General features: G+C 38.3%; 1 protein-coding gene across 1 annotated transcript; it reads right to left on the bottom strand.

Annotated features, from left to right (window-relative positions):
- Positions 1-1,579: 1,579 nt before the first annotated feature.
- ATP6V1B2 (ATPase H+ transporting V1 subunit B2) lies at positions 1,580-25,509 on the bottom strand. Its single transcript, XM_081269400.1, has 14 exons — positions 25,330-25,509; positions 19,170-19,225; positions 12,979-13,077; positions 12,144-12,237; positions 11,941-12,018; positions 11,301-11,440; positions 10,918-11,019; positions 10,477-10,574; positions 9,799-9,922; positions 8,747-8,897; positions 6,442-6,524; positions 5,414-5,518; positions 4,523-4,652; positions 1,580-2,868 (listed from the first exon to the last, which is right to left on the bottom strand). Exons 1-14 carry the CDS (start codon positions 25,463-25,465, stop codon positions 2,729-2,731), a joined length of 1,536 nt encoding a protein of 511 aa, XP_081125526.1. The 5' UTR covers positions 25,466-25,509; the 3' UTR covers positions 1,580-2,728.
- Between the last annotated feature and the right edge of the window lie 1,196 nt (positions 25,510-26,705).

Raw genomic sequence — 26,705 nt, 5'->3', positions numbered from 1 at the left:
GATCAGGGAGGGACTGTCATTTATAAAATGCTCTAGGAGTTTGGATAGGGAATCCTGTTTGTGTCTGCAAACATTTGCCAAGGTTTCTGGGCAGGAGTTTTGCCACTCTTGTGGGGATACAAAGCTCTGTGATGATGAGCGATGGGGATTTCTCACTGAGTCTAAACAGCGGTCACCTGCTCCCTGGAGGAGGGGCAGCTAAGGATACCACATGGCCGGCTGAAGCCCCAGGGAGATGTTCAACTGAAAACTGGAAAAATGATTTGTAATAAAACTGGTTTGCAGCTGAATAAGGAACATGTTTCATTTTAAAAACCCATTTTCTTGTACTTATGTTTTCTCAAAAAGGAAAATCTCTTCCATAGACTGCCTTCCTAGGTTATTCTTGCTGTAGAAGTGATGGTTTCACTTAAGTCTGGGAACTAATACTGGATTTAGCTCACTTTCCCTCACTACAGTTTTGGTTAGCAAACTTCAAAGGCCGACAGTGCTTTGCTGACCTCACCACCCACTCATTCTGAAAAGCAACATCTCAGTGAGGTATTTATGACAGGAGTCTGCAGACATTTTTTCACTTACATGAAATCTCACACACTGAAGTGACAGTCAACTGCAAGCAATAAATGTTCCATGAGTCATTTAGTTACCCCACCTTTGAAGATCCTTGTCTTTTTAACTGGTCTTTTATTGAAGGCTGGCAACTGGTATACAAAGGCTCCCTAAGAAAATGTTTTCATTAAGAAATAAGTAACAAACTAGCAAGAGAGCTGCTTACCCAATAAGTGTGGAGTATTATGGGAGAGTAATAAAGCAAACCTGTTTTAATAAAGTTCTGTTAATAAAAAGAAGCCTACTGTGCCTGCCTGCCATGGACAGGATCTGTTCCAGGGTTTTATACACAAAATCTCTGGGCCTCGTGATAACCCTCAAAGGCACATGAGCAGACTTATATTTCTTACATGAGTAAGGCAGGCCCTGCTGTTAGAGGTGGCGCAGAGAACTCAGGTGCTCCTTGTTTTGTCCTGACTAAGCTCTCCCCTCTACACGTCCTCTGAAGCTGACTTCAGAGAAGAGGAAGAATAAGGGCAGGGAGCCCCCACCATGCTACATCCTTATGTTTTAACCAGTGGGTGTCTCTTACACTGGACACCCATCTAAGGTTTTACGTGAAGCGGTTCTGGCTTGATTCAAGATGTACTTCATTTTCTACTTATCACTCCCCCACACTCCCCACTTCATACATGGCATGTAGAGTCTAGAAAATGTCTGAAACAAAGACATTGTAACTGTGGAAACTCAACCAGGAATCACACTACAGTTGCTGTGGGAGCGATCACCAGAGAGGTGGGAAAGGGCAGCCAGCAAGACACAAGGGTATAAAACATGGATCATGTCCCTGTAACACAGGGGGTTATGGTGGTTAGAATTGTGAACTGAAGAGACGCATCATCTATTTGCTTATTGCCATTACTTTGCTGATGAGAAGATACAGAGTCACTGTAGGTAACATCCATTTAATTTAACATTTATTTTCATTTTATATCCAGATGTCACATTTTCTACATTAAAATATAATCATGCTCAGTCTCCCCACCCCCACCCCTCAGAGAAAAAAGTGCAGACCTTTACACAACTGGAAAGATGGAATGCATAGAGTAGGAAGTCACTACTGCACCTGGGTAACACAGAACACGAACAAACGGCAGACATGGCACAAAAGCAAGCTCAGGGCTCACCCAGGAAAGAGCAGGAGTGCACGAAATTCCACCACCTGTGCCACAAGACCACCCTGAAAAGGCAGAGCTGGGTCAGAAAGCAGGGCCAACAGGGGAACAAAGGCTGCTCCCAAACAGTCTGTAATATCCACAAACCTGAGAGCTCCCCACCCCACCTTGTCTTAGTATCTGCTAAACTCTACAGAAACTTAAACCCCTATTGGCATGTCAGCATGCAGAAGGGCTACAGCTCTTTATTTCTTCCTCTTTTATTGTACCCCAGCTCTTTCCAAACAACAACTCCACTAGTGGTTTTAATTATGTGATTTTCTTTGCATAGAAACCCAGTAGGGATCCCCAAGGAAGGCATCTCACCACAACCAGATGAATGCCGCTGTGCAAAGGGGCATGATTCTGCGTGTTACTCAAAGGGAATCCGAACTCAGAGGTGCTGAGAGAAAAGGATACGCCTTTTGTTGATCTTTTCATTACACAGGAAAGAGCAGGTGGACAGTAAAAGCCATCTGCTTAGAGCAGAGCACAGACCCACAGGCACACCAATGACCCAGAAGAAAATGACTCTTTTGAAAGGAGACTTCTTCCAGACCTGATCTTGCTCCTAATTCTGAGACCAAAGCATTTAGCTTCAGATAGGAATTCTCTTGAGGGGGCTGAGGGGTCAGGTCTGAGAGACCCACACAATGAGAACATTATTAGGCAACTACACCACTATGTACAAATACATACATCAATAAGAAACTTCACCTCCATCCCTGCAGCTACTTTAAACAAAGCACTGAAGATCAGGTTTTCTGAACAGGGATATTTTGAAGTCTGTTAGCAGTTTAAGACATTGCAACACTGGCACAATGTTACCTATTCTTTGCTTTTAATTACAGGGTAACAGGTAAACTCCCACACAGAGGTGGAGATGGAGGAGTGCGAAAAAAATCAAGACGACGGAGCCAGTACTTCACAAGAGGTTCACACCACAGTAGCAAGAGCAGCAGCAGCTAGTGCTTTGCAGAGTCTCGAGGGTAAAATTCGCTCAGGGTGCTCTGGGGGATTCGCTTCAGCATTTCTTTGGGGAAGATTCGGAGCAGCTGCCAGCCAATGTCCAAAGTCTCATAAACTGTGCGGTTTTCATAAGGACCTGAAAAAATTGACACTGAATTAATGGCAAGGTCCTTCCTACTTCCAATTCATTAGTGCTATCCAATACTTATTCTGTTAAATGACTAGCAGGCCATGTGGGCATAATACAGGAAAGGAAACAGGTCAGGACTCTCAAGACCGAAAGAGAGTGAGTGTGGAGACAAGAGCACAAAGTACCACAGGGAAGAGGGGGGACCATTGGTGAGAGACGATGGGAGGCCTAGTGTGTGTGTCTGGGGACAGCAGTTTGAGCTAAAACTTGAACATTTGGGTAGAATGCTTGAAAAATGGAAACCAGACCCAGTGCTGTGTCCAGAGATTAGTCAGAAAAGAGTCAGAACACAGGAGAAATGGTTGAATTTGTGCAAGATGAATACAGACACTAAAAATGGCAATCAAGCACCCAAATACTCAAACAGGTCAGTGGATTTCAGAGTTGTTATTTTTAATAGCAGAATCACCCCTATCCCCCAAATAAATCTCATTCTTCAACCAAAAAATCAAGAGTGGCTAGGGTTCTGGATTCCTGTCTCTAGAGATCTTCTCAGTTATCAAGGTTCCGCATTAAGGAAATAAAACTCTCAATGATTATTTATGTTTGGGAATTTTAATATGAATAATGTTTAAGGAGACTTCCAAGAGGGCACAAATCCCACATGTATCCTTTGAGGCATTATTTCAACAGTAATACACCTACTGTAATTACCAAAAACGGAGTATTTCTAGCATTACCAGGAACAGGGGAGGGACCAGGTAAACAGCCTAAAAACCCATACATTAAATAAGAAAACTCACTAAAGGTTTTTTAGTAGTGGGACAACCAATAGATTTACCTTTGAGTCAGGGAGAATGGCCAAGGATATGGTCAAAACTTTGGTCTAGGGCCTTGGTGTCAGGGTGGCTAGCCAGAAACATGCAGCTTCAACGTCACCCAGGACGTCAATCTAGCCTCACCCACAACTACAGAATCAGAATCTGCATTTTCACAAGATTCCCAGTTGCTTCAAAAGCAAATCAAAGTTTGAGAAATACCACACTAAGATATTGTAATGGGAATGAAAACAGAAATGGATCTGATGTTTAAAGCGAGAACAAGACAAGTTAGCAAATATTCAATTACTGGAGAGCCAAGGAAGGTTAAGAAGAAAGGCCAGTTACTGAGCGTGGAATAGCAGGCATGGCACCAGGAGGAGGACACACAGGAGGTCACTTAGGAAAACCTTTGATTCTGGTCCTACTGGGCTTGAGGGGATGGTGCCATGACAATGGCATTCCTAAATAAAAAGTGGGTAAGGATCATACACAGCAATTTAGAAGCCACAGCAGAGTGAAAAGTCTATGCTTAAGGGGGAGGAAAAAAACACAGAAAAGTAACTGAGTTTTTTCAAGTATTAGCAACCAAGAAGCAGAAGATTAAAAAAATGAATAAAGAAAAAATAAATAACTGGATAAACAAGTTAAGATCCTCTCAAGATATTTAGATGGCAGAGGAGAAGGAGCCAGAAGGTTAAGGCAAAGAAAGATACGCAGGTCCTTGGAAGAATTTCTCTAATGAGAGGGAAACTTGTGTACAGACCAGTGTAAATTCTCTGAGAATGGGTCTTAAAAACTACAAAAGGTCTTTTATGTTTTTAAGAAAACAGTAATCTTACCCTGAGTAATAAAGTTCCTCTCAAACTTCTGCAGAAATTCCAAGTAAAGAAGATCATCTGAGGTAAGGGCTTCCTCTCCCACCACAGCTTTCATGGCTTGCACATCCTTCCCAATAGCGTAGCAGGCGTACTGAGGAGAGAGCTCGTGTAAACAGACATGGCATGCACATGTGTACTACTGCAGCTCTCTTCACAAGAGGACACAGGATTGCACATACTTTCACATGAGCTTCATGTGAATTGTATCAAAAGGACTTCATTATATTCTCTCAAAGAAGCCTTCAGGCATGCAATGCACAGATACTACTATACTCTACAAAAATACACTTCCTCAGTATGCCAATGCCCTTACAATTTATATAGCATCTGAAAAAGAACTCAGTTAAAATACAGAGAAATCCATCTCCAAGTTTCATTCAAAAAAAACATTTGTAACATCAAAGGCTTATCATTTCTACTTTAATAAGCTCATGTGACTTTGGAAATGAAGGACTTCCAAGAGTATACCACACTGTACCCCTCAGTGGTCTGGTGCTTACCATGCTAAGCTAGAAACATGATAAAGTATTCTTTCAGGGATACTCTAGTATTAAAAATTAAAATGACCATGTGCTTGTGTGTTTTTTTTTTTTTTAATTACTTTTATAGCACTGGACATGGATTTCAAGCTTGGTGGTTTTAATATTGATTATTAACATCTATCTTTATGAGAAAAATATCATTTGGGTTCAAATTAATGATTACATACTTTATGAAAGTTTAGTACTAAAAATCCTACTTGGACAAGAAGAAGAAAAGTGATGAGAGAAAGAGGAGGAATAGAACAGCCGAAAAGAATGGACTGAGAAAGGCACTTGTTTCTTTTAAACACCATCCTCAGAACATACGTACCAGCTGGTTAGATACGTCGGCGTGATCCTTTCTGGTCATACCTTCTCCAATAGCAGACTTCATTAACCGTGAGAGCGAGGGCAGTACATTAATAGGTGGGTAAATCTTGGGTAGAACGGGAGGAAAAAAGATAACTATATTTAAGTATGAAATTCAAGTTCTATGGTAAAGTAAAGAAGAATGTGAAACTATTATCCTAAAATTACAAAAACTGCTGCATTTGTTTATAAGATGGGTTCTAATATCTTCCTGGAAAGAAACGGTAGTAAAAAAAACACTTGTTTTGGGGGTACTGGGGGTACTAGGGATTGATCTCAGGGACACTCAACCAATGAGCCACATCCCCAGAGCTATTTTGTATTTTATTCAGAGACAGGGTCTCACTGAGTTGCTTAGTGCCTCGCTTTTGCTGAGGCTGGCTTTGACCTTGTGATGCTCCTGCCTCAGCCTCCCGAGCCGCTGGGATTAGAGGTGTTTGCCACCACACCTGGCAAGAAACACTTTCTGGCCTAATACTTGAGAATTAAGTCCAAAAACTTGAAAAATTTAAAACAGTACAAGACTGTTTTGAAAAACTAAATTTTCAATATATGCTTGGCACTACCACATCAAGTCTAAACAGTCTTCCAAACTGACTCAAAAAAAAACCAAAAAATCCAAAATTAAAAGTTTAACAATAGTTCTACCTAAAAGGACTTTAGAAGCCAGTATTACTACAGAATTATCAATTATTATTTTCCTATTATTAACAAGATTGGCAGATCTTATACCTTAATGGAATATAATACCCGCTAAAGTTCTTTGAGGCAACTGACTCCATTTTAAGGTATAAGAAAGAAAGATGGCAATTCTTAATTCTGGTACTTTGCCCACACCAGAACTGTAGTTCCAGAAATGACAACTTTATGGCCATGTTAAAAGCAATTCAAGTTGAAACTTGCTAAGCAAAATAGTTCTTAATAACAAAATCTAAATCACTCCAAGTAAGTGGCTCCATAAGCATCACAGAACTTTTAAGTGTCAGATACCTGTCTGTTGTGCAGCTGTCTGTCCACATAGATCTGCCCCTCTGTAATATACCCCGTCAGGTCAGGGATGGGGTGAGTGATATCTGTCAGAGGAAGACATACATAGTGTTAAGCACGTGGTGACCTCATATCACCAGACCACAGGAAGCTAATCAGCATCACCCAGGAATGCCACACCGACCAACTTTCTATGATGGAATGTTCTGTACCTGTGTTAGTATTATATCCACTAGCCAAATGTGATCCTGAACACCTAGAGTGCAGCTAGTGAAACTGAAGAGCTTAACTTCAAATTGTATTTATTTTTTATTAGCCTAAATAGAGCCAAATGTGTCTAGGGGCTACATATTATACCATTTAATTTGTTTGGTTACAATAGTTCAGCTGTGTTGGCACTACAAGGTAAATGGGCTGAACTCATAAAAAAAAGTACTCTCTCTTCTAGTTATGTGCTTTCCCCTCAATGTATAAATAAAATTCCATTTCTTTTTTATTTTTTTTTTATTGGTTGTTCACAACGTTACAAAGCTCTTGACATACCATATTTCATACATTAGATTGAAGTGGGTTATGAACCCCAATTTTACCCCAAATGCAGACTGCAGAATCACGTCGGTTACACATCCACAATTTTACATAATGCCCTATTAGTAATTGTTGTATTCTGCTACCTTTCCTATCCCCTACTATCCCCCCTCCCCTCCCCTCCCATCTTCTCTCTCTACCCCATCTACTGTAATTCATTTCTCTCCTTGTTTACTTTCCCATTCCCCTCACAACCTCTTATATGTAATTTTGTATAGCAATGAGGGTCTCCCTTCATTTCCATGCAATTTCCCTTTTCTCTCTCTTTCCCTCCCATCTCATGTCTCTGTTTAATGTTACTCTTTTCTTCCTGCTCTTCCTCCCTGCTCTGTTCATAGTTGCTCTCATTTTATCAAAGAAGACATTTGGTATTTGTTTTTTAGGGATTGGCTAGCTTCACTAAGCATAATCTGCTCTAGTGCCATCCATTTCCCTGCAAATTCTATGATTTTGTCATTTTTTTTATTGCTGCATAGTACTCCATTGTGTATAGATGCCACATTTTTTTTATCCATTCATCTATTGAAGGGCATCTGGGTTGGTTCCACAGTCTAGCTATTGTGAATTGCTACAGGGATACTGCCACATTGATGTTCATAAAATTCCATTTTAAACACCAAGTTCTCATTCAGAAATGTGGCAACTTTATGTATACTGACAGAATACTCTTAGTCCATAAGCTACCTTAGACAGACATGTGGCATTTGGCTACACAAACAAGAGGGTACTAGACGACGAAGCAGTGCTTCTCAGGCAGTGCTGAAATGGTCACACAGAGCCATACACTTCTAAATCTGCTGAACCAAATAAAGCCATTTTTAGTTACTCCTTTGGCTTTTTTTTTTTTTTTTTTTTTGGTGGTACTGGGGATTGAACCCAGGACCTTGTGCATGTGAGGCAAGCACTCTAACAACTGAGTCCAAACATCCTCAGCCCTAGTTACTACTTTGGAAAAATTATTTTCATGTCAGAGGCAGTACAGTGTATCAATTGGCGTGAATTATGAATTTAGACTGTCTAGATTGTAAATGTTCTACTTCTTATCCATGACAAATTACCTCTCTGTGCCTCAGATCTGCTTCTAAGTTGCTATGATAACCCAATGAATGAATATTTTAAAAGATCCAGAACAGTGCTCAATTATAGTGAGCTATTATTATTTCTGAAAATATCTCAAAAAAGACAACAGAGGGGAATTCTCAACACTGTCAACCTAGGGGTCACCCTGAGCATACACTTGGGCAGGTGCTGCCCTGGATGCTTTCACAGGCACAGTGCAAAAAAGCCACTGCCCATCAGCCCTTGGTTGAAAAAGTTCTGTCTCGAGTCTTGTGGTCTTTACATCTGTGCTCTTTATGTGGTATTTAACATAAACTACCTTACATTACTGGAGCACATATACATAAGAAACATCCCCAACTAGACTGAGTATTTACATTTAGCAGAAACCAGAAATTCTTAAATTCCTTACATCTAAAACAGTGCCCTGGCAAACTGTAACTAATAAAACCTTAAAATTCAAATTACAAAGAAGCTTTTCTTCCACAAGAATAATGATGATTGTGAGTAATTCAGTACAAACAACTAACTAGTTATGGCAAACTCTGAGAGGATAAACTCACAAAAGAATTCCAACTCAACAAGGTAGATGGTCTTCTGGTTTAGAATCAAAGTCCTTGTAACAATTAGGTCTGCTGTGACCCAAAAACCAAGAACTCACCATCATTGGGCATGGTAAGAATAGGGATTTGAGTAATAGAGCCATTTCGACCTTCCACTCGACCAGCGCGCTCATATATTGTGGCTAAATCTGTGTACATGTAGCCTGGGAAACCTCGTCGACCAGGGACCTCTTCCCTGGCTGCTGAAACCTGACAGGCAGTTAAGGAAAATATCACATACCAGAATATAAAAAGCAAAGCTTGGTTAGAACATGTTTGTTTGAATATGCCAAATTAAAATTCAAAAATCTCATCCTATTTATTTTAAATACTATCTCTTAAAATGATGAGTTGGAAAAAACTACTAAGATCATCAATCAAATTATTCTGCAACAAGAATGCTTACCAAAAATTTCAGTAACTTGTATTAGGATACCCCAAAATTTCTGGGTGATAAGAATCTTAATATCATTCCAAATTAAACATTTTTGGTACCCTGGGATTGAACTCAGAGGCACTCGACCACTGAACCACATCCCCAGCCCTATTTTTGTATTTTATTTAGAGACAGGGTCTCACAGAATTGCTTAGCCCTCACTTTTGCCGAGGCTGGCTTTGAACTCTATCGATCCTCTTGCCTCAGCCTCTTGAGCTGCTGGGATTACAGGTGTGTGCCACCATGCTCGGCATTTGATTTTCTAAAGGAAAAAAGTTCCAAAGAAAGTGTTGCTAAACTACTTATTTAAATAAATACTACCATCATTAAAAATAGAATTCTGAAAAGAGCTAAAACCTGACAGTGTAGATAAATGGAACTTCCGGGATTGTAACTGAATGAAGAGCTTATTTACTGTTTTACAGACAGTTCTTAGCTCACAGAGATGACAGTGTGTTAAGCAGGCTAATAATTTAATCTCGCCCTCTAACATTTCTACCACACTGACAGAAAAGAAGTTTATTTTCCTAAGTATTTTATTCTATTAATACATAAGCAATGAGCTTAAAATATGATTAAGAAAATTAATCTACAGAAGCCTATAGAGTTAAGACAACCCTGAAAATTCACCCATTTTGTTTAATAGAGGAAATAAGAAGAAAAAGAAAAAGTTACCTCTCGAAGGGCCTCGGCATAAGAGCTCATGTCTGTAAGGATAACCAACACATGCTTCTCACACTGGTACGCCAGGAACTCAGCTGTGGTCAGGGCCAGGCGAGGAGTGATAATTCGTTCAATACTAAAAGGAAAAATAATCCACAGGTCACTCAAAATAAAAGGCCAGAAAAACCAAAACAATTCTAGACAACAGTATGTTTCCCTTCTAAAGTGTTCAATAAATCAAGGGCAATAAAGCAATTGTGACTTTAAAAATTATTAAGGCTATTCTATGTATTTAAAATATAAGAACTACTTAGTGCTACAAAGTTAAGTTGATCATTTTATAAATGCCCCATAATTTCTCAGAGCTACATGGATTCTCAAAATTAAGAGGGAGTGGTAAGAAAAGAAACAAAGGAAAAAAATGGAAGACAAATTTCCCAAGAACAAGTCACTTGAGTATCAATTAAAAATATGACCCCATTTAACATGTACACACTGTGAGAGTAGTATTATTTATCACATTTTTATGAACTTCAGAGTCTAGGTAATTTGCCCAAAGCCAAATAACTCCCAAGAAGCAGGGCTGGTATCTGAATATAGGGTTACTTCATTCCTATATTCATAGGCTTTCCTGGTAACATTCTGACCCTCAGTCTGGGCAAACAGAAAGAAATAGCTCCATTTACTTACGTTGGGTCATTAGCCAAGTTCAAAAAGAGGCAGACATTGTCCATTGAGCCATTTTCTTCAAAGTCAGATTTGAAGAACCGGGCAGTTTCCATGTTTACCTAAATAGCAATGACTTCATCAGTGCTGGGAAGATAAAGACTCTCAACATTTATTACTGATGAAGGCCAAGCTATAGATCTGAATTGTTTCTTCTCTTGAAATTTAAGGTACCCAAAAAATTTTCCCAAAAGTCAACCAAGAGCAGCTTTGTGCAGGAAAAATAGTCTTTTAAGTTTCAAGTCAAATGCTAAACTTTAATTCTCAATTTGGCCACAGTGACAAGTTGTTTAAGTTCTCTACTCAGAGATAAAGTCAGCTTTATGTGTAGTTTACAACATTGATCTAGCAACACAAGCAGTTAACTCCACATATTATACTAACGCAGAAAAACCTCATACTTACACCCATAGCAGCAAATACAATGGCAAAATTTTCCTCACAGTAATCCACCACATCTTTGGATTTCTTTACCAAACCAGCCTGGCGACAGATTTGAGCTGCAATCTGATGAAGATTAAAAGAACCAAGTTGAATTCTAAAATAAAATTTCTATAGCAAAATAATTATTATCCTAACAACTGTGATTATTAATGAAACTGGAAATATTTTAGTGGTTTTACTCAACAAAACTATTCTGTAATTGTTGCAAAGATCCACAAGTGGATCAGTTGATGTAAATGGACTACATAAACAACAGTATTGTGTATTTATTAGGTTGCTCAATAAATGATACATTTGGAAATTCTTCCCTATAAATTTCACACCAAACAGACCCTAATTCTCACCTCGTTGTGTGGTAACCCAGCAGCAGAGAAGATTGGAATTTTCTGGCCCCGAGCTATACTGTTCATGCCATCTATGGCAGAAATACCAGTCTGAATCATCTCTTCTGGGTAGATTCGACACTGAGGATTGATGGGCTGACCTAATATATTCCAAAAGGGGAAATTTTAGTATGTCTACAAATTATTTATAAATGGAAGTATATATCAAATTGAACTAAAATAAAAAGCTCAAAAAACCCAGAAAGCATTTACTCCTACTCTTAAAACAATGTTATTTTTGAAATCTGAAATATTTTTTTCCTTTAGTCCTCTGTAGACACTCACAAAACATACAGCAATAGTGAGGTTCCTAAAGTGAAATAAAAGTATAGCAAACAAGAGAGAAGTCCTAATTTCACAGCCATGATTTTATTATGAACATTCAGACCCGCCCTAATAAGATTTTTATAATATCTTATGATACTGATACTACATTAAAAATTTGAAGACAATTTCTAGGAAAAATCAATTTATCAATAAATAAAATATCTGCATAATTTACAACATTGGTTACTACCTCAAAATACACCAAAACCACTCTCAGGTACCAGACAGACAGAGGTTATTTCCCCCAAACAAGAAATCCATTTAGTGCCCCTACCCATGATGTCGAGGAAGTCTTCAGCCAGTACAGAAGGACCTCTGTCGATGGGTTTTCCTGACCCATTGAACACCCGGCCTGTAAAACATAGTGAGGCAATGCAGAGAACACCTTGACTTCCAAATAGTATTTTTTAAGAGTTTTAGGAAATATTTTTAAGAGAAACAGATCTCTGCTCAGAATGAATAACAATGTCCATTTACCAAGCATATCCTCAGACACTGGTGTTCGGAGAATATCCCCAGTAAACTCACAGGACGTTTTCTTGGCATCTATACCTGAAGTCCCTTCAAATACCTATCGAGAAAGAGAATTAATCAGAAGGGTAAAAGCAACTTGGATCATGGGTACTTACTAGACCAAGAGTCTTGCAAATCAAATGCCACAAGCAAGCTAGTATTGTTTGTTTATTTGTAACATTTTTTTTTTGAAAAAAAGAGTTGTTGAAAGAAGGAGTGAAGAACAAAAGAAAGAAAATTAAAGAACTTCCGGTGTCCATAAAGCCTCAAAAATTTTCTGACTCTGTACTCCTTACAGAAATTTTGCCAACCCCTACATATTTTAGGGGAGCATTTTATTTGAGAAAACTGTTTATCTTTATTATCAGATAATACTAAAACTAGAGATAATTTAAAGAAACTGACTCAGACATCATTTGATTTCATATCATCATCAGTGAATCCTACTTTTTTTCTCTCTCCTTTGGTGTCACGATTTTTATTTTTTCCATTTAAAAATCAATAAAACATGAATATTCTTCTCCTGCAGCCAGTAATCAATCTTTAAAGATACTCTCTGAAGAAAAAAACAAGTTGTATTTCCTTTGTGTTTTCTGTTTTTGGTACTGGAGACTAAACCAGGGGCACTCTAATGCGGAACTACACCCCCCAGCTCTTTTTATTTTGAGACAGAGTCTTGCTAAATCGTTGAGGTTGATCTAGAACTTACTATCCTCCTACCTCAGCCTCCCAAACTGCTATGATTACAGGCATGCACATCCACCCCTGACCCCTATGTGTTTTTGATTAGGATGCTTACCTGAACCACTGCTTTGGAACCACTAACTTCTAGAACCTGCCCACTTCTCTTCGTGCCATCGGGTAATGTCAAGTGGACAATCTCAGCATATCTGGGAAACTAAATGGGAATAAACAAAGGACCAATAACCAACATTTTAAAAGCTCTCTAAATAACTCTGTATGTCATCTCTACCATAGCATGTGCACCCCTTCCATCCTCCAACATTTAGCTTTGTAAGAATTCATAGCATCCTCCAGAGTTTAAGTCCTTATAACACACACCATTGAAAAATGCCAGCAAATACAATTTAGGGTAAAGAACAGTTTTATACCCATGAAAACATGCAAGTTAAATGTATTGCTTTTCTTCTGTACACATGTTTGAGAGTATAGAAAGGCATGCTGTCCATCTACAACTATTAAAAAAAAAAAAAGGTCCTCAATGTTGTCTTTTTTTAAAAAGATTTTTAAAAAAATATTTATTTTTTAGTTTTAGGTAGTCACAATGTCTTCATTTTATTTTTATGTGGCGCTGAGAATCGAACCCAGTTCCTCATGCCTGCTACGTGAGCATTCTACCACTTGAGCCACATCCCCAGCCTCAATGTTGTCTTCTAATAGGCTTGTTTCATTTTTATGCCTTTAATTGATCCAGGTTTATTTTCGGCATCAATTCTTACTTTATTTTTCTTATTTTTCATATGGGAAATGAATGTTTCAACAATATTATAACTAGCACAAGTTGTCTCCCATGGCCTCTCAACGTCTCAGCTACCAAGCTGACATCTCAGCTGTGAAGACAGCTGGTTTGGGGGCTTTTTCCCCCACTGATTTGCTTATACATGTTTCAAATCCTACACTCAATAGTTTACTTCTGATTGTGCAACCTGGGTAGCATCAACACCTTTAGTACTTTGAGTTCATTCACTCAAAATACATGGAATCATTCAAAATAAGCAGAATATTAATTTCTCTCCTGGTCTCCTTTCCTGGTCTCCCCTCCCCCTTAGGAAATTCTCAAAACTTTCAGTTGTTGGACAGAGAAAACGTCATCTTTGCATTCTGAGTTCTTTTCCCCTTTCTTTTAATTTTTTTTATTTGTTCTAACTAGTTATACACGACAGTTGAATGCATTTTGACACACGGTACACAAATGGGAGCACAATTTCTCCTTCCTCTGGTTGAACATGGTGTGGAGTCACACTGGTAATATTTATATAGGGTGAAAATGTCCATCTCACTCCATCATCCTTCCATCCCCACACATCCTCCCCTCCTCTCATTCCCCTCTGCACAATCCAAAGTTCCTTCGCACCCCCAGCCCTCATCATGGATCAGCATCCGCTTATCTGAGAAAATATTCAACCTTTTGTTTTTTGGGGTTTGGCTTATTTTGCTTAGCATAATTTTCTCCAGCTTCATCCATTTACCTGCAAATGCCATAATTTCATTCTTCTTTACGGATGAGTAATATTCCATTCTGCATACTTTCATGGTCTTTCAACTGCTTTATAGTTTTCTCTAAATAATTAGTTACAGGACACTACAGATTTGTGAAGACTGCTCCTGAACCCAAAAGCTATTCTATACCATCATTTCTAATCATTTGCCACTTAATGACTTGGGGTTTCTGTTTAATCGCTTCAAGAAATAGCTATAGTTGTTGCTTTTCCAATCCTATTATATTCTAATTTCTCTGCCCTGCAGCATTACTAAATGTCAAGCACAAAAGATGGATGGTGATAGAGACAATGCATCCTCACCTAGTTCCCGACTCTGATATTGTGATATAAAAAGAAATATATGTATGGTCTTAGTACTATTCCTGGCCAGAGCTACTAAAACCCTTGTAATTTCCTAAGTTATAGGAGCAATAAAGGTAAAAGGAGCATCTTTCATTTGGCACCCCCTTTTTTAATTGCTTTTATTTTTTTTTAAATATATGACAGTGGAATGCATCACAATTCTTATTACACATATAGAACACAATTTTTCATATCTTTGTTTGTATATAAAGTATGTTCACATCAATTCATGTCTTCATACATGTACTTTGGATAATGATGTCCATCACATTCCACCATCATTGCTAATCCCCTGCCCCATCCCTTCCCCTCCCACCCCTCTGCCCTATCTAGAGTTCGTCTTTTCCTCCCATGATCCCTCTCCCTACCCCACTATGAGTCAGCCTCCTTATATCAGAGAAAACATTCAGCATTTGTTCTTTTGGGATTGGCTAACTTCACTTAGCATTATCTTCTCCAACTCCATCCATTTACCTGCAAATGCCATGATTTTATTCTCTTTTATTGCTGAGTAATATTCCATTGTGAATATATGCCACAATTTTTTTTATCCATTCATCTACTGAAGGGAATCTAGTTTGGCACCACAGTTTAGCTATTGTGAATTGTGCTCCTATAAACATTGATGTGGCTGTGTTCCTGTACTATCCTGTTTTTAAGTCCTTTGGGTATAGACCAAGGAGAGGGATAGCTGGGTCAAATGGTGGTTCCATTCCCAGATTTCCAAAGAATCTCCATACTGCTTTCCATATTGGCTACACCAATTTGCAGTCCCACCAACAATGTATGAGTGTACCTTTTTCCCCATATCTTTGCCAACACTTATTGTTGTTTGTCTTCATAATAGCTGCCATTCTGACTGGAGTGAGATGATATCTTAGTGTAGTTCTGATTTGCATTTCTCCGATTGCTAGAGATGATGAGCATTTTTTCATATATTTGTTGATTGATTGTATATCCTCTTCTGTTAAGTGTCTGTTCAGGTCCTTGGCCCATTTGTTGATTGGGTTATTTGTTTTTTCGGTGCTTAGCTTTTTGAGTTCTTTATATACCCTAGAGATTAGTGCTCTATCTGATGTGTGAGGGGTAAAAATTTGCTCCCAAGATGTAGGCTCTCTGTTCACCTCACAGATTGTTTCTTTTACTGAGATAACACTTTTTTAGTTTGAATCCATCCCATTTATGGATTATTGGTTTTAATTCTTGTGCTATAGGAGTCTTATTAAGGAAGTTGGGGCCTAATCCCACATGATGAAGATTAGGGTCTACTTTTTTTCTTCTATTAGTTTAATTCCTAGGTCTTTGATCCACTTTGAGTTGAGTTTTGTGTATGGTGAGAGATAGTGGTTTAATTTCATTTTGTTGCACATGGATTTCCAGTTTTCCCAGCACCATTTATTGAAAAGGCTATCTTTTCTCCAATGCATGTTTTTGGCACCTTTGTCTAATATAAGATAATTGTAATTTTGTGGGTTAGTGTCTGTGTCCTTTATTCTGTACCATTGGTCTAGCAGTCTGTTTTGGTGCCAATACCATGCTGCTTTTGTTACTATTGCTCTGTAGGATACTTTAAGGTCTGGTATTGTGATGCCACCTGCTTCACTCTTCCTGCTAATGATTGCTTTAGCTATTCTGGGTCTCATATTTTTCCAGATGAATTTCATGACTGCTTTTTCTATTTCTATGAGGAATGCATAAGGCACCTCTTTCAATCATACCCAAGTGTACCTTATGGTGAAGACTTTTGGAAAGCCCCTAAGGATGAGGGGATGAGGTGGTTGTCAGGAGAACCAAGCTCATCATTAGGATTTTAACTTTCACCTCATCCTCTGTCCTTTGAGCAGGGGAGACTGGAGACTGATGTAATCACCACGCAATTAATCTCACTATGTAATAGTCTCCACAAAAATCCTAACTGAAGGGGTTTAAAGAGCTTCACAGAGTTGGTGGAGAATGCATCTATGTGCCGAGAGGGTGGCAACCCTGGCTTCATAGGGACAGAAGTTCCTGTGCTCAGGACCCTTCAGGACCTCACCCTATGTATCTCTTCATCTGGTTGTTCATTTGCATCCTTTGTATAGCTCAGTAATAGTAAACTGTTTTGAGATGTGACAAGAGAACCTCTAATTTACAGTCAAATCAGAAGGTAGCTGTGGATAATCTAGGTACCCAATATCTGTGACTGGCATCTGAAGAGAGGCAGTCTTATAAAACTAAGCCCTTAACTTGTGGGTCTGCAGTTAGAGTCAGAACTGAGTTAAATTATAGGACACCCAGTAGGTGTCGTTGGAAAACTGACATGAACAGTTGTGGGGTAAAAACCCACACATCTGGTGTCAGAAGTGAAGTACTGAGAACAGGGTTAGAGTAGAGTTCCTTTCACTGATTTAATTGGCAATGTTTCTAGAGTCTCCTTAAGGATGCTGTCTGCTAGGTGGTGGATATCTGGAAAGAGGCTAATTTGTTCTATTCCTTATTTATTAAGAGGCTTCCTTTTATAATAAAATGAGTTAACTTTACCAGATACTTTTTCTGTATTTATTGAGAAGAATATATTTTTTTTCTAGTTTAGTCAAATGTTTGCTTTTAAACTGATATATTTTCTATATGAAATCAACCTGGTTTACTGGGATCAACACTACTTTGTCATAATTTTACTGCTTTTTTAACATAGGTATTTTTGCTACTATCTGACAGGAGTACATTTTATCAAGAATTCTGGAATCTGTGCCAACACTACCCGTTCTCTGGTTTTAGAATTTAATATATGCTACAATAAATTGGAGAGTAGCTCTCCATCTTCTATCCAAACAGAATCCATGTAATTATCTGCTCCTTAAGCATATGTGCATGCAATTAAAGCCAAAAACTAAAAACCAAACCAAATCAAGAGGAAAAAAAAAATCATTCCAAATTTTATGGTATGGAACTATCTTTTAAAACAAAAAAAGTTCTTTACCAGTTTTTCCTCAATAAGAGCTATACTTCAGAGTAACAAACTTTTTAGTTCTCTTAAAATTACTTCACAGAGATGTTTTCTAAGTCCTTTCTATTACTGATTCTCACATCCTCCTCAATCACCCTTGACAGCACTTACCAACACACTCTTAGTATTTCTGCTACATCTGCTTCTCTACTACACTATTCTTATTTTCCACCAGGGGAAGGCTGAGCTCAGATCTTAACACAATTGAAACCTAAATATTTGATGAGCTGCTTTTCAATAATAAACTAATATAAAAATACATATATTAAAAATATTAGCCAAAATTTATTTAGCAAATAATGTACGAAAAAAGATACAGAAATAAAGCTTCTTAATGTTTTCCTCAAAAATAAAAGTGTAATCTCTATTTTTTTAAAATAAAACATTAACAGGCACTTGCCTAAGTCTTATACATCCTGAGATCAATATGTTGAGACTTTGCCTAATTTGTAGACTACTATGAAACCGTGGCCAGAAGGTGAACTTGCTAGGGTTAATTTCAAGATTTATTTGTAAAGATATCTTGTCATACACAAAAATATTATTTTAATGATAAGCTTAAGAAACCGCAAACTTTGCCCTTTTTTATAAGAAATGCTTCTCACTTTATTTTCTGCTTCCATGGGGACCACAGGCCAAACATACAACCATCATTACCCTGTCAATAAAGTGGTAATCATGTGTTCTCCCCTGACCCACCCCAAGAACAACTAATGTAGAATTACTCTTCTAGACAACAGGTATATAAATTACTTTCTGAGAACATTCTGATCACAGAGGTCAGGCAGGAAGCATAGCCTGAGACATCCAACTAAACTGTAGTCTATGCCTCACTTTCTAAGCTAACAGTGTTTATAATTTTTACTTATAGGTAAAAATCCAACATACCCAAAGATTTTTACAACAAACTGAATAAGTATACCCTATTCTTTGTTTTAGGTTATAGTCACTATTGAGATAATCTGTTCTTATATATTCATTACTTCAAAACCAATATCAGGCTCTAAAAGTAGCAAAGCTTACTCAACAGCTTAAAATTTAGTAGAAATAAGATAAATACTATAAAAATAACTATAAAATATAAGATACCATGTATCTGTATAATATCCTAAAGGTTATAAAACATACTCATAAATATTATTGCTGGTTTTCTTTCTATCTAATAAAACTATTGAGTAGGATTGGGGATTTCTTCCCCCAATTTGCAGATGATGAACTCACAGAAACAAATAGAACCTATACTAACTAGTACTGAAATCCAGTGTTCTGACTTTTGGTCTCCAATTTGTTTCCTACATAATACTGACATTCAGACCACAGGATAGCTTTAAAATCATAACAAAAAAAGTATATGGAATAGTACTTAACACCACACTTTTAATTACATAAATGACTTGACCATAACAGATAGTGGATTACCTTAACTTGATCTAAGATCACCAGTGGACCATTGACTCCTGAAACTGTTTTGTATGCTGAAAAGAAACACAGAGAGTCAACTTTAGTCAAGAGCACAAGAGCCTAAATTACTTTCTCTATTACTATCAAAAAAACTTCTACTTTATTCCATCTATTATAATATGGAACACTGAACAGCTACACAATTTTTTTTAACAAAATGAATTTGTAAAATATGCCTTACTATTTTTCATAATATACCCTCATCAAAAATATTCTGAATCTTATTGGCTGAGCCACTGTTCTAAGCACCCCATACAAAAACAGGTACAGAGGCTGCCTGCCTTTAGAAGTTGAGTTTTCATGCCCGGAGGGGAATTTCAATGTGATGAGATAAGGGCTCTGAGATAAGGGTACTAACTGAGGCTTGCAGAGGATTCCTGGGAGCACAGCAAAAACACAATAATAAAGTTCCTATCTTGGAGAGAAAAGGAAAAGCTTTATAGAGGAGGTGGCACTTAACTAAGTAGGTCAGGAAGGAAAAGGAATCTTAACCTAAAGCAGAAGCAACAAAATTCACAAAAGTGAGAAAATGTATTCCGTAAAGTAAAATCATAAAAAATATTGAAAAGAGCCTGAGAAACAGATAATGAGCAATGGGATAAAATGCTAGGGGTCAATTAAGATAAGTAATCTTAAAAAAAAAAAAGTCAAATATCACTACCAGGTTGGAGACTGATAATTCACAGCCAAGTATTCCCTAAAAATAAACTGTTACTCTGTAAGGTATTACCCATATCCTTCATTTTTAGAAAGAAGATAGTCATCCTTCCTAGCAAAAGAGATTAGGTATAAAAAAGAACATTTAGAGAGCTGGGAATATAGCTCAGTTGGTAGCTTGCTTGCCTCGCATGCTCAAGTCCCTGGGTTCAATCCCCAGCACCAAAGGGGGAAAAAAAAAAAAAAGGAACGTTTAGGACAAGGGAACTCAAACAGAAAACTTCAGAATTCACTAAGTTTCATAATCAAAACAGTTAAAAAATACATGACATAAATTTTAGAAGAAAATTATTACAAAGTCTGAAACAATTTATATGAAGCTGTTAAGCAATTAGGAATTTTTTCACTTGCTTGATTTGAGGTCTTCAAAAGAACTTGGACAGAGATTCCTGGCACAAATATGAACTCCCAAGAATGAGGAAACCATTTTATAACCAGTCTGTCCACTCAAGGGGCTTTAAAATTTACAAACACAATTCCTCCACCCTGTTACAAATGATCAGTAACCGTAATGGTCTCAACAGAGGCCCCCAACCTGATTGAGGTTTTTTTGTTTGTTTTTTTCCAACTTGCATATAACAAGTTGAAAACTAGATACCTGAATGAATGAGAATGTAAGAGGATCACTCATTTCCCTTATAATTATTAGAAAGATTCCTTTCGTGGCATTTTCTATCACTTTTAGGAAAACCTTCCTTATTGTTCTCATTTAAAAGACTCCAAACATTGTTTTTCAATGAATTTCTAAAATTACTATAAAGAAACGGGAAGTGAGCTTCATCAGAAACATGTCTTCTTGAAACCCAATTTTTAAAAAAATGCAAAAACACAGACCTTCTAAAAACCTTCATTTAAACAGTGTGGAATGAAAGGGAATGAAGCTTTGAGATAAGCTTTATAAAGCTCTGTCCTGAATAAAATACATCATTAAAATCCCTCAAGTTCTTAAAATTCTCTTTAATTTTTAACAAAATAGACTCTTTTCTGAAAATCTAAACTCTACAACAACTATGCATTGGAATCTTGTGTTTAAAATTCAAATTCATGCCAAACTATGAAGTTTTGCCAGTCAGGAGCAAAAAAGCATGACCAAGAAAAAGAAACATTAGTCATGGCTTTTCCTGGAAACAGTGAATGGAGCTGACTTCTACTACAGGAGATTCTACTTCCTCAAAAGAAGAGTCTTCTAAATTTTCAACATTATCTAGACTTTAAAAAGTGTGCAAATAAACCCTGTAAGTTACTTGATGAACATTAACAACACCCAAGCCACATCTAATGAGTGCCTGTCAGGAATTCTCATTTAACCTCCATCACACACCTGAGTTAGAGATTATTTCACATTTTAGAAGAGAAAAATTATTCCTGGAGAAATTAAGTAACTTGCCCAAGGATCTGAATCTCCAGCCATTTGGTCTTTAAACCACTGCAACACAAAATCTAAAACAGAAATAAGTTGGTTGTTTGTGTGACAGGGTACATTCTAGCACTTATTTGCAAGAATTATATACCAGTACCATCCCAAATAATTTCACCAATCTGCAATTTTAGCTCAGAAAAGTAGGTATTTTTTTTTACTATTTTGCCCCAGGCATTATTTCCCTTTGTCCACATTCTGTCATTACTACAAAACAATCTTTCTCCAGTGGAGTCACAGCTGCTGGAAGAAATCTAGCAGAGAATGGAATATCTCAGGAGATGCTGCAGCAGTTTTCCCTCACTAGAAATCATGAAAAATGTGAGGAGGCCACTTCTGGTACAAACAAGAGGTGAATCATGTTTAAATTGATATGTGAAAATTGAGCTAATAAATATTATAACTCAAACAAGGTAAAAAAAAAAAAACTACCAAACTTTGTATTTGGAGAGTGTCATGCTTTTACAGATCATTTTCAGATCAATTATCTGATTTTACCTTCACAAAACATTGTGAAATAAGCAAGGCTGATACAATCTCACTTTACATTTAAGGAAATAAAATCCCTAAGAAATCTGCTACCAAATGGAGGAACCAGGCTTACTAATTAATTATAAAGTTCGTATTCTATGACCCTATAGCATTTTTTTTTTACCTTAGTCCCCACTATAATTTAAAAATATGGAGATCACACATTCCTGATATTTGGACTACAAGAAAACTAAGCATCTGATGCTGCTACCTTTTATCCCTCAATTATCCAGCCTTCCTCACCTTTACCATTAAATAGTCCAAAGCAGAGATATCAAAGCACAGCTGTCAAAAACATTAAGTTGCTCTTCAAAAGGTTAATTATTAATTATTTTATTTATCAAAATCGCTCTTCTCTTAGAAATATTCTAAGAACTTGAGTCCATAGGTGAGTGTGTGGTGGATGATCAGAAAGCTAACTATATAGTAGAAACATGCTTATATTACATACTTAACACATTTTACAGCCAAAAAGTCACATCTTTGGTTCTGAAATACACGTGATAAATACTGAAAAATCAAAATCCACAAAGGTTTTAAGGAACATATTTCAGATGACATCCCCTTCCTTCTGCTTGATAAGAGATTGTTCAACACTATGAATGCCTTTAATGATTGCCACACATTCAAAGAGAAAACTCAACAGCCATTGCATAATAAAAGAGTCCTAGTCTTTTAGGCTCCACCTTAATAGCAAAACAAAAACTCAGAGCAATCATCTTCTATTGTGTAAGAAGATAAAACTCTGAGCAGTAGGCACCTGAGAGAGAAGTTCTAGAAAAAGCAAGCAAAACATTCTTTTATGACTTTTGCTGGGGCAAGCTCTGCTTCATGATGTAAGAAACTTAAGATTAGTTGATTGAGGGTCTCAAGAAAAATGGAGATCACAAAATTAAAAATATTTAGCATTGAAAAGCTCTATGTATATTATTGAATTTTTCTCAAGGATTAACAGAAAAGTCTTCTTTTCCTGTGACTTTAGAAATTCTACTGAAAAAAAAAAAGAAATTCAATTGAAGTTTTCAAAATTATTTACTAATTTCAAAGCTGAATAGATATTTCCATTTTTTTTTTTTGACAGTCCTATAATCCTGAATTTGTTTCTTAACAGGATCTAATTTGTACAGTGAAACTGCCAATACTATTCCATTCCTTCATTCAAAAGGCATATATTAGGGGCTGTGTGTGTAGCTTAGTGGTGAAGAGCTTGTCAAGCATGTGCAAGGTCCTGTGTTCAATCTCTAGCATGAGAAAGAAAAAAAAAGAAAGAAAAATTAAAGCATATATTAAATAGCTACAACCACCTTAGATACCATCATCAATCTTTCATTACAAAAATTAAGACGTTAAGCTGGGTGTGGTGGTGTAGGCCTGTAATCCCAGCAACTCAGGAGGCTAAGCAGGACTGCAAGTGCAAGTTCAAGGCTAGCCTTAGCAACTATGTGAGACCCTCAGCTACTTGGTGAAATCCTCAGCAATTTGGTAAAGTCCTGTTTCAAAATAAAAAACAAAAAGGGATGTGACTTAGTGGCAGAGCACAAATGGGTTCAATTCCTAGTACCACCAATTGGAACCAAAAAAGATGTGGCAAAATAGGAAAAAAATTCAAATGAAGTTCCAAGCCCATATATATTACTTATGTTTAGAATGACTCACATATGGAAGGGAAACTGTTCAGAACAATTAGGTATTGTAACTCCCTACTCTGATTCCATCCATATTAAGAATTTACCCATTAAATTATTAAAACAAGGGGCTTACATGCAAGTTATACAAGAATTTATAGAATACCTTCTATGTCAGGCAATGTAGAAGGTACTAGAGATACAAAATGGATCCCTGACCTATAAAGGTCCCATTTTAAGCAAGATGCTGCAACAGTTTTGTGGGGAAGTTCTTCAGCCATTGGTTGACATACAAAATGTGAAGAAATCATGTGAGAGTACTCTTTAAACAATGTTATTATTTTTGTTCATATTCTGAATTGACATTGATATATTCTGAATTAACATTGAAGACTGTACCCTTAAAACCTTTTTCTAGAGGCACCATTAATGTCTATCTGTTCTGCCCAAAGCAAAGCATACAAATGCAATTCATAAGGGAATTGGTAGTTCCTAGGTACACTTTGCCAAGGTTTATTTAAGAATGCAACATCTATCAATTTCTCAAACATTTACCTCAGCTCATATAACCCCCCACAGGCATTCCTGATTTAAACAATTTCCACTGTAAAAAGCCCATCTCAGCAATCTACAGATTCTTCCTTAGGCTGCAGTGCTATCACATGACCCAGTGACAGATCAGGATGGGATTAGTCAGGCTGGAGAGTGCTTCACTAAAACCCTTCCTCTGAAATTCTTTTTAACCAATGAGCCACCCACAAATAGATAGGCTGGCAATTAAACAGCACAAATGCAGTCTGGTTATTTGGGGAAACATCGGTACTTTTCCAAGCTTTTTAAAAAAGTATTTCATCCCCAGTTCCTAAGGAAGCTGTTGAAGAGGTCTGATGTTAACAACTATTATCTTTAATAATCAAGAAACATTTCTTTTGGAACTGCTGAACCATCTACCTAAACCTAATTTATTAAGGCCCTTTATAATCACAACACTTTAGCATATATGCATAGGCTTGATAATGGAAAAGCTGCTTGGCTTTCCCAAAGAACTTTGCACTCGACCTAGTTTGGTTAACTGGTCAATAATTGAAGAGGCAACGACAGAAGAAAAAGGAAAAAAAAAGCTCAAGGGGAGTTAGGAAACCTGGATTTTCATTCTCCTGCTCTGTCAATAATTAGAGATGTCTGAAGCCTGGCAAGTCCTATCTTCCCAGAACCTTTGGCTTCTCACCTGTAAAATGAGAGGGCTGGACTGGATGACTTGCAGGGTACTTTTCAGCTCTTAAGGTTCTCTGGTATCTAGGTGTTCTCCCGCGAAGCAGCCCCTCCACCCAACAAGACACATCTCCCTCTGGCTGTGGGCCTGACCTCCATCCACCAAAGGCCTGACCACGTCAGCGAAGGCACTACACAGTCCGCCTTCCTAGAAGCTTACGACCTGCCCTGAGGTCCTCACCAGGGGGAGGAGATGCGAAGGGGCGTTCCCTCGACCCCTAGACCTTCAAACCAGGTCAGGAGAAGATTAAGATCGGAGAGACGAGGCTCCTCAGGGACAGGCAAGTGCCTGTGAATGCTCCAGCCCAGGCAGGCTGGAGAGGGAAGGGCAGTAGCCACGAGCCCACCAACCCCAGGAAAGTTCCCGCTGGTGCACTTGCGCTCTGCCCACGTAAGTCGTGGAAATGTCAAGCACACGCAAATCTCCTAGAGACACACTTGTGGGTCTCCGGAGAGGGGGAAAAATTCACCCCGCCCGCTGGCTAAGCAGGTGAGCGGGAGCAAAGGGCTAGGCGAAGAAGCGAAGACTGTTTCTCCGCTGCTTTCAAATACTCACTGAGGCGAGGCTGGGAGAGGTAGTTCCGACTGACTGCCAGCGCTTGCTCCCGAGATCCCGCCATGGGCCCACTGGCGGACACGGGTAGCTCGGGTGCGGCCCCGTTCACAATCCCCCGCACCGCCCGCAGCGCCATCTTGTCTCCTCCGTCCCGACTGGCCCCGCAGCAGCGCCGCGCAGGCGCAGATATACTAGGGCGGCCCGCGCACCAGGCTCCGCCCAGGCGCGCTGCGGAGACCCATCTTGGCTCCGCCCCCTTCGCGGCTCACCGCCCCCAGCCTCGTGACTCGGGCTCCGCGTGGGCGGGGCTGAGAGCGCGCAGAGGAGAGGAGCTGACCAGCGTGCTGGGAGGGCCGGCGCTCGCCAGGGAGAGGGAAAAGGAAGCAAAAGAGGGGCCAGATTGAGGGAGAGGGGAACACGTACAAGAAAAGGCCAATTGATGTCCATTTTAGAATTGCCTTTCATTGCATTGAATGAAGAGAACTTAAACTATAAAACGCACCTTGAAAAACAGGGGAAATGTGAGACTCTGTGACCAGGGAGGGTACTGTGAGCCATTATTTGTTTCCCTTTACTATCTCCCTACCCAGTTCTTTAACTCCTGTATCCATTCAACAAGCATCTGTTGGTTTGTTTTAAGTTGTGGGCATGGTGTGAAAGACACCCAGGAACAGTTTTGAAAGCTACACAAGGGTCCGAACTAAAATAGGATGACAGGCTGCAGAAGGTGACAGTCCAGATTTGATGGAGCTTGAATAGATTCTGGCGCTGTTTGCAGGACTGGCACAGAGAAGGAGAGGGAAATTTTGCTGCTGATGAAAGAGGGAAACTATTCTGCTTGGGAATCTGTTAGGTTTCCTTGGATTGTTTGTAAATATCCAAGAAGACATTTGGGATGAACTAAGATTTGTGACGTATAAACAAATTGATGATGAGGACCTGAAAAAGACAAAGCAAAGATTGTGTATAGAGTGGGAAGCTGTTCAAGGTCCACTTTTAGGAGGATCACTAAGATGAGTGGATGGACAAAGGAAAAGTGTCCTGCAGTCGAACTTGAAATGTTATAAGAGATGAAAAGGACCCAGAGCACATGTTCCACAAGCCAAAAGAAGACAAAAATTTAATTTGTTATTACCCCCAAACAGAAGAGAAAGCAAGTAATGGAAGGACTGTAAGTATTCATTGTGTTTGACCATGAGAAGATCATGGTGATAACTGATGAAGAAAATCAAACGTTTTTACATGGGAGGAAGATTTGGGGGATGAATTGTATATAATGGTGGTATGCAAGTTGAACATCCCTATCCAAAAGTCCAAATTTTTGGAGTATTTTATACTCCAAAATGCAAACATTTTGAGTGTCAGCATGATGCTGC

Source organism: Spermophilus citellus, assembly GCF_964194105.1.
Source record: "Spermophilus citellus genome assembly, chromosome: 16".
Lineage (NCBI taxonomy): Eukaryota > Metazoa > Chordata > Mammalia > Rodentia > Sciuridae > Spermophilus > Spermophilus citellus.
The sequence above is the reverse complement of the archived record's forward strand: the minus strand, read 5'-3'. Positions and strand labels throughout refer to the sequence as shown.

Excerpts from the sequence above, each read along its gene's own strand:
- ATP6V1B2 (XM_081269400.1), bottom strand. The coding sequence starts at position 25,465 with ATGGCGCTGCGGGCGGTGCGGGGGATTGTGAACGGGGCCGCACCCGAG. Across the intron at positions 13,078-19,169 it reads TGATCTTAGATCAAGTTAAG|TTTCCCAGATATGCTGAGAT; the intron begins GTAATCCACTAT and ends ATTCCCATTTAG. Across the intron at positions 11,441-11,940 it reads AGACTTCCTCGACATCATGG|GTCAGCCCATCAATCCTCAG; the intron begins GTAGGGGCACTA and ends GGAATATATTAG.